Below are 16,036 nucleotides of genomic sequence, written 5' to 3'. Positions count from 1 at the left end.
CTTTTCATAAACTCAGTTCCTATTTGGGTAAAGGTGGTGATTAGAATCTTCTGCACTAATATAGATACATTTCCTCGCCTGTGTCAGGAACATGACCAGGTATATTGGCCCAGGTATTTTGTGATTTGTGTAGGATCTCTATGGTGTCCTTGAAGAGCTCAGCTGTGAGTGGGAGGAGCCTGTCTGTGAGTGGGAGTCACCTTCCAAGGTGACTCCTTTGATCCCTGGGGTCTCTTCCTTTCACTCTGACCATTGAATGTATTTAACCATGGCCACAATGTGGGAGAAAGGCTAAGTCTGCAAAAGGCTACGTAGGAATTTGAAGGAACTTTTTGTTTTGCTTTGTTGGAGAATAGTTGACTTTGAAGGAAATTTTGTAAGGGGTCAGATGATAAAGAAGCTAGCGTTGCCTCCTGTCCTGCAGAGGAAGTCAGGTGTCTCTGAACCACATCAGTGATTCAGAGGTTAAAGAGGAATGGTCCTCACCAAAGTCCCTAAGAAAGGGCCATGGGCTTTCCTCTTGTTCACCTGTACAGGCTTGAACTTCCCCTCCGCTGGTGAGGCAGGCAGCAAATGATACAGAATCTCGTAAGAGTTCTGTATCCCTCAGAGTCTGAGACCACTGGGGGTGGTTATAACCCTTCCCTGGTCTCCAGGTAGAATGCCTCTCCAGGTAGAATTCCTGACCTTCTTACTCCTTCCCCGCCTCTCCACTCTTCCCCAACTTTAGATAAAACCGTTGTTAATGTATTCTTGAGCATCTTTTCAAAACTTTCCTATGTCAAATCTTCCTTTTTTACACAAATAGTGTTGGCTTTGTAAATTAGCTGTTTTTTCACTTAATTGCATATTTTTAACTTTCTATATCAGCATATTGTGGTGTTTTAAAATCACCTGCGTAATATTCTATTACATGGAAGTATAGCATCTAATCAAGGAGTCAGGGAAAGACTCTGATGCGGGGAAAGATTGAAGGTAAAAGGAGAAGGGGGCGAAAGAGAATGAGATGGTTAGATAGCATCACTGACTTAAAGGACATAAATTTGAGCAAACTCCAGGAGATAGTGAAGGACAGGGAAGCCTGGCATGCTGCAGTCTATGGGGTTGGAAAAAGTTGGACATGACTTAGTGACTGAATAACAAAATAGCATCTTACTACAACAACCTCTTATTGAAATTTACCAGCTTCACTCCACATATAAACAGGGCTTCAGGGACCATCTTTGTGTATCTATTTATATCTAATTATATGAGTTTATCTGCAGGATAAATTCCCAGCAATGCAATTTGCTAAGTTAGAGAGCATGCACATTTTAAATGAATAGATATTGCTAAACAGTCCTCTAAAGACACTGTCGATTTAAATTTCTAATAGACACATAGAAGACTACATGTATTTTAAGCTATGCTAAGCCAGAGTTGCAAGAAACAAGACACAGTGGGGCTTTTAGGACCGGAAATGGCCAGTTCTCTCTATCCTCAAAGCATCCTCCGTGGGATTCACCAGAACTCTTGCTGACCAAGTTCTCTTGGTAGGGAGGAAAAATTAATTTAGCTTTGATAATTGTAAGAACTTCCTTCTGGAGGTACTTTTAAAACAGTATACAGATGGGTTAGGCAGATGTCATAAAGGCATGCAGCTATGGCAAAGCCTCACAAGGGCAAGTCCGTGCAAGGAAGCCAAGCAAGGAGGAGACTTCCTGCTTGGATCAGGTGTCAGATCTGGGTTCTAATCTTGGCTCCAACTTTTACAAGCAAAAGCCTTTACTTTCTGGGACCTCCATAGCCTTATAGGAATAATCAATAATGCCTACCTCATGTATTAGAAAACATAGCAAGATGGTATATATAATAAATAGCCTAACTTGATGTCCCACAAATGGAAAGGGGAATAAAGGCTTCCCAGGTGGCGCTAGTGGTAAAGAACCCACCTGCCAATGCAGGAGATATAAGAGACGCCAGTTTGATCCTTGGGTGGGGAAGATCCCCTGGAAGGGGGCATGGCAACCCACTCCGGTATTCTTGCCTGGAGAATCCCATGGACAGGGGAGCCTGGTGGCTATGGTCCATAGGTCTGCAGAGTCGGACACAGCTGAGCAACTTAGCATATGTAGCACGATGGTAATTGTAGCCTGTTATTAATGACAGATTAAGAGTCCCGGTTGCTCATGGTGACAGTTTGGGGCCTGGAGATCTGGTGCGTCTGGGGGCCAGCCCCTCCCCCGGCTTCCCTCTCCACACTGACTCCTCCCTCACCTGGACCAGGTCTTAACCCAGTTTCTTCTCTGCAGAGCTCCTGTCAGCTGGTGTGTGTTCTAGATCAGGCCCCAGAGGTTTTCATTTTGCCTGCATGGCATTTGAAACATGCACTGATTTCCTTTAGGGATGGATATGATGGCTCAGGCAGTAAAACATCCACCTGCAATGCAGGAGACCTGGGTTTGATCCCTGAGTCGGCAAGATCCCCTGGAGAAGGGAATGGCTACCTTCTCCAGGATTCTTGCCTGGAGAATCCCATGGACAGAGGAACCTGAAGGGCTACAGTCCATGGGGTCACAAAAGTCAGACCCGACTGAGCGACTTCACTTTCACTTTCATTTCATACCTAAATGCAGACTTCCAAGTCTGTTGGATATCTGGTAGTGCCCGGCCCACATCCTCACTCAGACACCCCAGCAGGAGCTAGGAAGCTGCCCTGTCTCCTCTGGACAGACCAGAGGGCTCTGTCCAGCCACTTCCAGCCTGGGTCACTCTGCATTGCTTACCTGACCCTGGCGACATTTGAGTTGGTGTCTCTGGTCCAAAATCTTGGCAGTAAAATACTGAGCGTAGCTGTTAACTAGGGTTGATGACGTGCAAATCCTGTTACTGTTTACTCTGGGGAATTTTATTCATTTTTCAATAATACAGAAGCAGAAGGGGCAAGATCTTTTACCCCTGAGTTCCTCTGGGGAAGATAAAACAGATACTAAAACAAGCTGAAATAGCTAAACATTCTCAGTTGGTCCAACTCCAGCCTTTCTGATCCGGAATTACAGATACCGCAAGATGTTAGAGCCCTTTCTATTTCTTTCCCCAAGTGAAAAACGCAAGGCCCAGAGAGAGTGACTTGCCCAGAGCGACCCAGTGAGTTCAGCACAGAACTGGGATGTGTAAACCTGTGGTCTTACAGAGGCTAATGAAGAGCTCAAAGAAGGGAGCTGGGTGTTGTTGAGGAAGCCAGGATGTGCCCAGAGCTGGCACACTTGGCTGTGTCGGACGCTGCTGACGCCAACAGTGAAGAGTCCTTTGCTTTCATCAAAAGGCTGGATAGCAGCCTTTGATCATGCACTGGACGTAGTATCCATCAATCCTGGGTAATGAGCCTGAAGGTGTCCTTTCAGCTCTTAGAGCTGATGCAGGACATTGGATGGTACAGGGTGGGAGTGAAGGGGGCGGGGATGGTTGGGGAGGAGAGCTTGAAAGGAAGAAACCAGGAGGGTGGGAGTCTCCTTGAGGTTTGGCTGCCTGAGCTCCTCTTGTGTGCCCTCCCTCCACATGTGTGGCCTTCCATAGCTGGCATTCCAGGTTGGCTGGGACAGTCCTCCCCCTAAGAGACATCTAGCGATACCTGCAGACATTTTCGGTTGTCGTGTCGAGACCGGAGAGGCTGCTAACGGCCTTACAAGGCAAGGGGCAGGCCCTCTCCCTGCACGCTCCACCTGCCCCCCTCCCCCACACTTTCGCCCGCCATCCATCCCACCGGCAAAGAATTATCCATCCTCAAATGTCAGTAGTGCCGCCGTTTTGAGAGACCCTGCTCTAAATTAAGGACCTCGGCAGGGAGTTGCAGACGGCAGTTTCCCCTGCATTTAGAGCATGGCGAATCCTATCACTGCGGCGTGCTCTCTGGCCACTGCTGCAGTCTGGCAAGCTGCTTTTCGTTTCCCTCTGTACCTCACCTAATGCCTGACCTGACACTTTCTGCCTGATTGCCCACAACCTCAAGTTTTGAAGGCTCAAGGCTCTGGCTGCACCCTGAGGCAAGTCCTTATAGCAATAAAACCAAGTTACCTGCAGCCTTCAAGTAGCCAAAGACTGATCCAGGGTGTGTCCTGTGTGTGCCTGTGTTTCTTTCAGGCCTCAAGTTCTTTCCCTATTTCACAGAAGGTAGGAGAAGGCAGTGGCACCCCATTCCAGTACTCTTGCCTGGAAAATCCCATGGACGGAGGAACCTGGTAGGCTGCAGTCCATGGGGTCACTAACAGTTGGACACGACTGAGCAACTTCACTTTCACTTTTCACTTTCACGCATTGGAGAAGGAAACGGCAACCCCCTCCAGTGTTCTTGCCTGGAGAATCCCAGGGACGGGGGAGCCTGGTGGGCTGCCATCTCTGGGGTCGCACAGAGTCGGACACGACTGAAGCAACTTAGCTGCAGCAGCATACAGAACAGGAAAGATTACTTGGAAAACATTTTTTATTCAGATTCCACCACATCTAGCTGTGCTATGACGGTCAAATTACTGACCCTCTCTGTGCCTCAGTGTAATGGTGCCTTGGGTAGCATTTTTTAGGGGTTTAAACAAGATAATAGCTGACAGTCAATTACAGCAGCAGTAGGGCTTCCCCAGTGGTCCAGTGGTTAAACTCTGTATTCCCAGGGCAGGGGGCACAGTTCAATCCTTGCTCAGGGAACTAAGGTCCCCCATGTCACATGATGTAGCCAAAAAAAAAAAAAACAGAGCAGCAGCTATGATTACTAATATTAGTAATATTAATTTGCTATACTCACCACATTTTCTCAAGGGCAAATCTATGGGATTTAATCAGTGTTTTGGGTCTGTAGTGTTCATGTGTTCAAAGACGTGTGGTCAAAGGACTGAAATTGCTTTCAGATGTCAGGACCTTGAATGTCCTGATGCGAGCTCTCCCTCTAAATGATGGAGGGAAATGGGTAGCACTTCCCTGAATCCTGCGCCACCCCCACCCCAAGTATTAATATTTTGAGGGATTTGAGTTCCAAGGAACATACTCTGGGAAACGCCGTTCTAGAGTGAAGCCAAGCTCCTCTTTTCCTTTTCTTTCTTTTGACCAAAGTGGATTTCACACATTGTGGCTGTCAGAGACCTCAATGACATGGGAAGCAGCCCAGCCTCTCTCTCCTTCTTTTGGACAAAGACTGAATCTTTGCACTTGATCTGTTTGTATTTTTGAGTCCTAGATTAGACAGGGTTCCTGGCAGTGGAAATTCTTGAGTCCTTCTGCTTTTCTGCTGTGTTTTTTGCTTTTCTATTTTTTTTTCCTGATTTTTAAGGCAGCTCACCAACATAGAAATTAGGAAGAGTCCACTTAGTTGTCATGCTGCTCGAAACAAATAAAATACATCTCCTGGTCTTCTTGGGTATAATTGGCTACCATTCAAAAACTTCTCTCGATTGTACTTATACTACTCAACTGCACAATTAAGTGGTAAAGATGGTAAATTTTATTATGTGTATTTTACCATAATTAAAGGTAAAAAGAAAAAATTTTTATTGAAGTGTATTCTATATCAGAACAGTACACATCTCTATAGGTATGTAGCTTGATGAATTTCCACCCATGTAATTGGTATTCAGATTAAGAAACAAAGTTATCAGCTCCATCAACCTCCATCATGTCCAGTTACATCTGATGTCTAGCACTGTAGGTTAGATTTGCCTGGTTTTGAATCTCATATATAGGCACACCTAATTTTATTGTGCTTCACAGATACTGTGGGGTTTTTTCCCCTGCAATTTGAAGGCTTATGGCAAATCTATGTTCAGCAAGTCTATTAGTGCCATTTTTCCGACACCATTTGCTTACTTCCTGTCTCTGTGACACATTTTGGTAATTCTTGTATATTTAAGGTGATTTCATTGTAATATTTGTTATGTGATCTGTGATCTTTGTCATTGCTACTGTGACTCACTGAAAGCTCAGATGAAAGTTAGAATTTTTTAACAATCATGTATTTTTCATTAAGGTAGACATTAGACATAATTAGACATTAGACATAATGCTATTGCACAGTTAATAGACAACAGCATAGTGTAAATGCAACCTTTTTATACACTGGGAAGCCAAAGTATCCATGTAACTTGCTTTATTGTGATGGTTGCTTTATTGCAATGGTCTGGAACTGAGCCTAAAGCATCTCTGAGTTCTGCCTGTAAACAGAATCACACCATATGTCCTTCTTGTGTCTGCCTTTTTTTTCACACAAGTGTTTGTGTGATTTGTTCTTATGGTGTGGAGTTGTAGTTTACTTAATCGGGTACCATTTTGAAGAACAGATTTTTAAAAAAAAATATTATACATCTTTGTTCAATAGATATCTGTTGATTTATTCGGCTTCTCTGGGTGTTAGTTGGAGCATAAGGGATACAGTTCCCTGACCAGGTATGGAACCCAGGCCCCTTGCGTTGAGAGAATGGACCACTGGGCCACCAAGGAAGTCCCCCCAGAGCCTCTTCTAATCCATAGGTTCCCCCCTTTTAAAATGGTTTACCTGTTAAAGAAACTGAGTCATCCTTCCTACGCTTTCCTACCTTGTCGACTTTGTCACATGCCCGTGACCTTGGTTGGCATGTTCCCTGTGCCCTGCATTTCCCTTAAATAGGTGTTAGATCCAGAGGCTTTGTCAGTGTCTGTCCCCACTCCACCCCCTTTTTTTCTGTAAGAATATTTCACTGGTGGTGGTGCCACTTCCCCAGGCATCCCCTCTGGAGGCACATAACCTCTGATCGGCTTTGTTTTTGCAGCATTAAGTTTGCTGAGTAGGTGTAGGTGGTGTCCGCCCCATCCATCCATTGGAAAGTTCTCCATCTGCTATTCAGGATTCCCAGATGGTGCTGGTGGTAAAGAACCCACCTGTCAATGCGGGAGACATAAGAGACTCAGGTTTGATCCCTTTGTCAGGAAGAGCCCTTGGAGGAGGAAATGTCAACCCACTCCAGTAGTCTTGTCTGGAAAACCCCATGGGCAGAGGAGCCTGACAGGCGACAGTCCATGGGGTTGCAAAGAGTCAGTCACAAGTGAGCACACAGCACATTTGTTTGTCATCTGATATAATGGGGTGGGTCTGAAACTGTGGACCAGTATCCTCTGCATCACCCGGGAGCCTGTTAGAAATGCAGATCCCTGGGTTCACCCCAGACGTACTGGCTCAGAAGCTCTGGGGTTGGCCCAGGCATCTGTGATTCCACAACCTCCCAGGTGAGGTTGATGCACAAGGAAGTCTGAGAACCACTGGTCTGATGTTTTAGCAACTTTGATAGCGATTGCCAAGACCCATTATTTTATTCAGAGTTCCAGAATTGCTACATTCTAGTTTCATCATTTCTTCTACATTTATATAGCAGGAATTCTTCTAAGTAGATGGTAGTATTTTTTTTTTTAAGCAGTGAATGGGGGCTGAAGGGAGAATGCTGTTGGAGTTACTATGTCCCAGAAGAAATTCAATAGCAATTTAAAAATTAAAAGCGATTTTCCAGGGGGTCCAGTGATGAAGACTCCATGTTTCCACTGCAGGGGGGCTTGGGGTCAATCACTATTTGGGGAATCTGTATCCCACATGCCCAGAGTCACCCCCTCCCAAAAGAATTTAAAGTGCAGGAAACGTGATCGTTAAACCTAGAACAGTGTACATTTTCTACAATTCTTTAATTCACTTTTTGGGATAACTGGAGTGATTTTTCAGATTTAGGGAATGATTCACTCATTTCTTATTTTATTTTTTAAAGAGCTACTAGATCAGGTCACCCAGGAGAAATAACTAACCTTTCTGAACAAATTAGCTCCTGGTTTTTATTATTGTCATTTTCACCCTGGAAGAGGAAAGCGGGAGGAACTGCCCCTCTGATTTTTGCCTTGCAAAGTCTGCATTTTAGGAGTTGACGGCCCAGCTCCAGGGGCCCATTGGTGGGATGTGGAAGTTAGTCCACCTCCATGGGATTTGGAGTCCAAGCATGCAAATTATCTTGCGCCTCTTGCGTCTCCTGCTTTGGCAGGTGGGTTCCTTCCCACCCACACCACCTGAGAAGCCTGAATAGCAGATGGAGAACTTCACAACGGATGGATCGGGCCGACACCACCTACACCTACTCAGTAACCTTAACGCTGCAGAAACAGAGTTGATCAGAGGTTATGTGCCTCTAAGAGGGGATCCATAGCTAAAGGAGCTATGAATTGTTTTCTGCTGAAGAAGGGGCATCAACCACGCAGTACATCCTCACTCAGCCCGCACCTTAGTTCTTTGGAACCACCAGTGGGTGGGGGAGGAGGGTGGATCGGGTTGGAGGAGCTGAACACGAGCCAGTGTTCCGAGGGCAGGACAGCTCCTGCAGGTATGGTCAGAGGGCCTGGGATGGGCCATTGGACAGGTCTGAAAAGAGTCTGTTGCCTCAGCAGCTCGTCTCCTGGTCATATCTAGACAATTGAATGGAGAATCTGACATTTAATGACTTAATATTTTAGATAAAGACAGACTTCTTGTCAATTATTTAGTGGCCTTGAGGAAGAATTTGTAGAGAGGCAGAATCAGTGTCTTAGTTTCCACCTCTTTCTTTACCAGTTTTCAAAACCATGGGTTGATTCCCCAGCAGCTTACAAAGATGATCTGTGAATTTTTTTTTAACCATGATGAGCTCATGGATTTAAACATACTAATCTTTCAACTGTTGTATTTACCTTACTGATGTTCAGACTGTCCCACATTTGACCAAATAGAACCCTGGTTTAATATTTTTGTGTGTAGTTTTCTAGACTTATTAAAATGTATACACGGATGTATGAAATGGCAAGACAGGGATGATTTGAGAGAATAGCATTGAAACATGTATATTATCATATGTGAAACAGATTGCCAGTCTAGGTTCGATGCATGAGACAGGGTGCTCAGGGCCGGTGCACTGGAATGACCCAGAGGGATGGGATGGGGAGGGAGGTTCAGGATGGGGAACACATATACACCCGTGGCTGATTCATGTCAGTGTATGGCAAAAACCACTACGATATTGTAAGGCAATTAGCCTTCAATTAAAATAAATAAGTTAATTTTTAAAAAATGAAGAAAAATAAACAAAATGATAAGACATTCTTTTATAACTATCTTATTCAGCTTTATTGAGGTGTAATGTACATATAGTATTTCTTTTACTTTTTAAAAAATTCACTGGTTTTTAAGTGTACAGCTCAGTGAATTTTGACAAATGTATATAGTCGTATGATCATCGTCGTAATCGGGATATAGAATGTTTCCATCACCCCGGAAGTTCCTTTCTGCCTCTTGGCAGCCAGGTCCCTCCCCAGCCTGTGAGCAATCACTGATCTGTTTCCTGTTGCCACAGCTTCGCCTTTTCTAGACCTCCTTATCAGTGGAATAAGAGCGTGTGTAGGACTTGGGTTCTGCTTCTTTCATTAAGCTTGCTTCCACAATTCATCTTTTTTATGGTGTAATTTGTTCCTTTTTACTGCTGAGTATTCCATTTATGCATTTTGGGTTTTGTCATATTGACTTTGCATGGTCAAAAGTCACCTATTGTATAATTCTGTTTTTTGCAATGTCCAGAAAAGGCACATCTATAGAGACAGATAGTAGATTAGTAATTGCCAGGGAGTTGGGAGTAGGAACAGGGAGTGACTGCAGACTAGTATGAGGAAACCCTTTTTGGGGTGATGGGAATGTTCCAAAATTTAGCATCATGATAGATGCACAACTCTGTAAATTTACTAAAAGTCATTGAATTGTGCATTTACAATGAGAGAATTTTAAATCATGTAAATGACAAATAGGTTAAGATGAAAGGGAAAAATCCTTATTTTTTATTTTACAAGTCTATAATTTGCATTTTAATTAACTTAGAGTCTTTTAATGTTCAAAACTTGTGGGCAAATCTGTAAACAGCATGAAGTCTATGAATTATCACTTTCATTCTTTTTTAACATTCTTTTTTTTTAATTTTCCATTATGTTTCATCACAGGATATTGAATATAATCCCTGCGCTCTACATTAGGACCTTGTTGTTTATCCGTTCTGAGTGTAATAGTCTGCATCTGCCAATCCCACACCCGCAATCCAGCCCTCTTCCTCCCCACTCCCCCTTGGCAACCACAAACCTGTTCTCTTTGTCCGTAAGTCTGTTTCCATGTTATAGATAGGTTCCTCTGTGCTGTATTTTAGATTCCGCATATAAGTGACATCGTATGGCATTTGTCTTTCTCTTTCTGACTTATCTCACTTAGTATGATCATCTCTTGTTGCATCCATGTTGTTGCAAATGGCACTGTTTCATCCTTTTTTATGGCCGAGTAGTATTCCATTGTATCTATGCACCACCTCTTCTTTATCCATTCATTTGTTGATGAACATTTAGGTTGTGGCCATATTTTAGCTATTGTGAACTGTGCTGCTGTGAACATAGGGATGCATGTATCTGTATGAATTATAGTTTTGTCCAGGCATATTCCCAGAAATAGGATTGCTGGATCATTCTGGTAATGATTGCTGGTAATTCTATTTGTAGTTTTCTGAGGAACCTCCATACTATTTTCCATAGTGGCTGCACCAACTTATATTCCCACCAACAGCACAGGGCAGCCGGGGGTGGGGGGGAAGGGTGAAAGGACAAGGTTTTGTGTGGCATATATAAAAGCCTACATCTTGAATTTTGGGTGGGCTTATAGCATTCTGTTGCCCGGATGATCTGTAATTCAACAAGGCACTTCCTGAAAACTATTTGGATTGCTTGCAGGTTTTGCTGTGCCAAATTGCACGGCAGTGCACATTTTTATACATCTGTTAACACTTGTCTGTTTCCATAAGCTAAATTGCTAGAAATGGAATTGCAGGTCAAGGGATGTGTGTGAACTTTTAGGACTTTTCCAGCCATAAGGGCAATGTATGCAGAGCCCCAGCCCCTACTCTCCTGACAATACAGGCCTTATCAGTGGTTTTCATCTTAGCCAAGCGGTGAGTGAAAAGCAGCATCTCATTGCTTCACCTTGTAGTTCTTCATTTACTCCTGAGGCTGAACATCTTTTTCTTATGTGAATTGGTTACTTGAAGTCTTTTGTAAAGTATCTATTTTTGTTAATCATAAATTCAATAAAAGTTTTAAAACTATATTGGCTTCCCATGTAGCTCAGCTGGTAAAGAATCCACGTGCAATGCAAGAGACCTGGGTTCAATCCCTGGGTTGGGAAGATCCCCTGGAGAAAGGAACAGCTACCCACTCCAGTATTCCAGCCTGGAGAATTCCATGTGATCACAAAGAGTCAGACACGACTGAGCAACTTTCACTTTCACTTTCTTTCATGGCAAAAATGCATAATAGAAATGTACCCATGTTCAAAGTCGCATTATTCACAATAGAGGAAATGTGAAAGCAACTCAAGTGTCCATCAACAGATGAATGGATAAACAAAATGTCACATGTCTGTACAATGAAATGTTATTAAGCCTCAAAAAATGAGTGAAATTCTGATTTACGCTCCAACATGGATGAACTTTGAAGACATTATGCTAAGTGAAATAAGCTGGTGACAAAAGGATAAATACTGAATATTTCACTGACATGAGGTCCTGAGAGCAGTGAAATTCATAGAAACATAAAGTAGAATTAGTGCTGGCCAGTGGCTGGAGGGAGGAGGTGATGAGGAATTAGTGTTTAATGTGTGTGGAGTCTCGGTTTTATAAGATGAAAATAGTTCTGGTGTTGGATGGTGGTGATAATTGCATGACAATATGGATGTACTTAATGTCACTGAAATGAAAATGTAAGACAGTAAATCTTATGTATATTTTACTACAAAAAATTAGTAGTACTTTTCATTAGTCATGAAAAGTAAAAATCCCTTCAAAACTGTACTCGATAAGTACATATTTCTCCAGTTATTTTGCCTATATGAATTTTAAATATTTTAAAATAAAAATGGGTTATTATACTAGTGCTTTACAATATTCCCTATATTTCATTTTTAAGCAATTCTATTCAGATCCAGTTTAAATACCATGCAATTCACCCATTTAAATTGTGCAATTGAATTGCTTTCAGCATAGTCACAGAATTGTGTATCCATCACTGCAGTACATTCTAGAACATTTTCATTACCCTAAAAAGAAACCCACTCCCCTCTACTTCAGTTCAGTTCAGTTCAGTCACTCAGTCACATCCAACTCTTTGCAACCCCATGGACTGCAGCACACCAGGCTTCCCTGTCCTTCAACAACTCCCAGAGCTTGCTCCAACTCATGTCCATCCAACCATCTCATCCTCTGTCATCCCCTTCTCCTCCTGCCTTCAATCTTTCCCAGCATCAGAGTCTTTTCCAATGAGTCAGTTCTTCGCATCAGGTGGCCAAAGTATTGGAGTTTCAGATTCAGCTTCAGTCCTTCCAATGAATATTCAGGACTGATTTCCTATAGGATGGACTGGCTGGATCTCCTTGCAGTCCAAGGGACTCTCAAGAGTCTTCTCCAAGGCCACAGTTCAAAAGCATCAATTCTTCATCGCTCAGCTTTCTTTATAGTCCAACTCTTATCCATACATGACTACTGGAAAAACTGTAGTTTTGACTAGATGGACTTTTGATGGCAAAGTAATGTCTCTGCTTTTTAATATTCTGTCTAGGTTGGTCATAGCATTTCTTCCAAGGAGTAAGCGTCTTTTAATTTCATGACTGCAGTCACTATCTGCGGTGATTTTGGAGCCCAAGAAAATAAAGTCTCTCACTGTTTCCATTGTTTCCCCATCTATTTGCCATGAAGTGATGGGACCAGATGCCATGATCTTAATTTTTTGAATGTTGAGCTTTAAGCCAACTTTTTCACTCTCGTCTTTCACTTTCATCAAGAGACTTTTGAGTTTCTCATCGCTTTCAGCCATAAAGGTGGTGTCATTATTCAAGATTATTGATATTTCTCCCAGCAATCTTGTTTCCAGCTTATGCTTCAGCCGTCCTGGCATTTTGCATGATGTACTTTGCATATGTGTTAAATAAGCAAGGTGACAATATACAGCCTTGATGTACTCCTTTCCCAATTTGGAACTGGTATGTTGTTCCATGTCTGGTTCTAACTGTTGCTTCTTGACCTGCATACAGATTTCTCAGGAGGCAGGTAAGGTGGTCTGGTATTCTCATCTCTTGAAGAATTTTCCACAGTTTGTTGTGATCCACACAGTCAAAGGCTTTGGCGTAATCAGTAAAGCAGAAGTAGATGTTTTTCTGGAACTCTCTTGCTTTTTCTATGATTCAATGGATGTTTGCAGTTTGATCCGTCTACTGTCACTCTTTTATTCTCTCCCAGCTGTTGGCAACCACTAATCTACTTTTTATCTCTCTGGATTTGCCTATTCTGGACATTCTTATGTAAGCAGAATCATACAATACATGGTCCTCTGTGACTAGATTCTTTCACTTAGCATAATGTTTTCAAGATTGATTAACACTCAGTGTATTTCAGTACTCCACTCCTTTTCATGGCTGAGTAATATTCCATTAAATGGATAGGCCACATTTTATTTATCCATTTATCTGCTGATGGACATTTGGATTTTTCTTCTGTTTTTTAGTTATTAGGAGTAATGCTTCTATGAACACTCACCTGAGTTTTTGTGTAGAAGTATGTTTTCATTTCTCTTGGGTATATACCTTAGAATGGGGTTGTTAGATAATGTGATAAAGCTATGTTTAAACATTTGAGGACCACCCCCTTTTATTTTTACAGTAAACTATAAGACTTGAATTTGTTCCTGTGTCAACACATCTAGACCTACTTCTCGCATCTTAACCCCTGGATAGCAGCTCGTTGTATGAGAATATCATGGTTTATGTATTTATGCCATGTTGATGGACAATATATAGTAGTCCAGATCCTTTTCTGAAGAGCCTTTGGGTCGTTTCCATTTGACAACATAAACCATCCTGCTGTGAACACCTTTGTGCTTTGTGAGATATTTCTGCAGATTGCATCCCCAGAAATGGTGAGGTGAAGGTTTTATCTGTCTTTAGGGCTTGGTTCTTGATCTATCTTTAGGCCAGTCTGGTTCTGGCCTCATTCTTACCTGGTTGTCTTATTCCCCAGGGGACCAACCAGGCACCATGGCGCAGAAAGACCAGCTCAGTGAAGATGAGAAGTTCCTCTTTGTGGACAAAAACTTCATCAACAACCCAGTGGCCCAGGCTGACTGGGCCGCCAAGAAGCTGGTCTGGGTCCCTTCGGAGAAGCAGGGTTTCGAGGCAGCCAGCATCAAGGAGGAGAAAGGGGATGAGGTGATCGTGGAGCTGGTGGAGAATGGCAAGAAGGTCACAGTCGGCAAAGATGACATCCAGAAGATGAACCCGCCCAAGTTCTCCAAGGTGGAGGACATGGCGGAGCTGACGTGCCTCAACGAAGCCTCTGTGCTGCACAACCTGCGGGAGAGGTACTTCTCGGGACTCATATACGTGAGTATCCTGGGGAAGCCGGCCACTTCTTGAAGGTCTCCTGCACCCCTGAGGGAGTGGAGAGGCTTTCAGATGTCTTTGGGGTGCAAGTTAGGAGGCTGAAATTTTCCTTGAGGGAGGTTGCATGTGGGGTGGAATCGTTCAGACCTGGGTTCCCATTCCCCCTGCCCTATCTAGTGCTGTGACATTGAACAGGTTATTTCACCTCTTGAAGCCTCAGTTTCCCCATCTGCAAAATGAAAGCAGTCACCCTCCCCCCACATAAATGAGATCCACAGATCCCACGTTGATCACATGGTTGCGTGGTCCGTGGTGAACAGATTTCAGTGAAGTAGTTCCCTGCTCTTCCACCATCTTGGAAATAAAGGAGAACTCTTAACCTCCTTGAGAAGGCTGATCCATCCCACAGCTGAGTAGGTAGGAGACATTAGGATCCTGGCGAGGTTTGGTGGAGGCCTGCCCTGTCACAAATGGGAATGACTCGATTGCACCTGGATTCCTCTGGGTTGACCGTGCAGGTCGGAGTGAACTAGAGCTGCAGTGTCCAATATAGCAGCCACTGGCCGCATGTGGCTAACTAAATTTAGATGTAAACGAAGTGAAAAGTAAAAGTGTTCGTCGCTCAGTCATGTCTGACTCTTTGCAACCCCATGGACTGTAGCCCCACTAGGCTCTTCTGTCCATGGAATTCTCCAGGCAAGAATATTGGAGGAGGTAGCCATTCCCTTCTCCAGGGGATCTTCCAGACCCAGGGATCAAACCCGGGTCTCTTGCATTGCAGGCAGATTCTTTACCATCTGAGCCACCTGGGAAGGCCTGATGTAAATTGATTAAACATCAATATTTAAAAGTTCACTTCTTCCATTGTGGTGGCTACGTGTTAAGTGCCCACCTGACGCCTGTGGCTAGTGGCTGCCATATTGGACAGCACAGGTGGAGAACATTCCCATCATTGCAGAAAGCTCTGTTGGACAGTCTGGACTGGATGATGTGTAACTCAGGGGTACAGGTTCTTTGTGGGCTGGACCAGGTCCCTAAGATATAGAAGGGCATGGTAGCCCCATCAAGCCAGACTGGTGGACAGAGGGCATCCCACTCCAGCCTTTGTCTTGCCTCTCAGAAAGGGTACATCTGTCCCTTGGGCAAGTTATTTAATTTCTCTGACATTTTGTTTCCTTCTCTGTAAAATGAATCCAAGAATAGTACTTGCCTCATAGAGTGGGTTTGGAGTAGGAAATGGCAGTCCACTCTAATATTCTTGCCTGGAAAATTCCATGGACAGAGGAGCCTGGCGGGCTGCAGTCCATGGGGTCGCAAAGAGTCGGACACGACTGTGACTGAGCACGTGTGCGTGCATGGAGTGGGTTACTCTGAAAAAAAAAGCACATGGCATGCTTCCTGGCACATTGTAGGCACTCAACATGTTAGGTATTGTTTTTATTGGTTATGCTCATTTTTGTTATTGCCAGAGAGATGTTCTTGGATTCTTTGCAAACTTACAGAAACAGTCACCTCTGTCTTGAGGCCCTTCTGGTCTTGCCCTTTATGTTTTGCCACATGAAAATTACAAACCCCCGTTGTCAT

General features: G+C 43.6%; 1 protein-coding gene across 3 annotated transcripts in view; it reads left to right on the top strand.

The window, feature by feature from the left end:
* Positions 1–16,036, top strand: part of MYH11 (myosin heavy chain 11) — a 127,623-nt gene that overhangs the window by 2,879 nt on the left and 108,708 nt on the right. For all 3 annotated transcript variants that reach the window (XM_070779711.1, XM_070779710.1, XM_070779712.1), the window contains exon 2: positions 14,091–14,452. In XM_070779711.1, the coding sequence (XP_070635812.1) occupies positions 14,108–14,452 (345 nt within the window). In that variant the 5' untranslated portion in view covers positions 14,091–14,107. The remainder of the gene's footprint in view (positions 1–14,090; positions 14,453–16,036) is intronic.

The sequence above is a fragment of the Bos indicus genome, chromosome 25 (genome assembly GCF_029378745.1).
Source record: "Bos indicus isolate NIAB-ARS_2022 breed Sahiwal x Tharparkar chromosome 25, NIAB-ARS_B.indTharparkar_mat_pri_1.0, whole genome shotgun sequence".
NCBI classification, from domain to species: domain Eukaryota; kingdom Metazoa; phylum Chordata; class Mammalia; order Artiodactyla; family Bovidae; genus Bos; species Bos indicus.
Note: the sequence above shows the minus strand (reverse complement) of the source record. Positions and strands in the feature narration are given on the sequence as shown.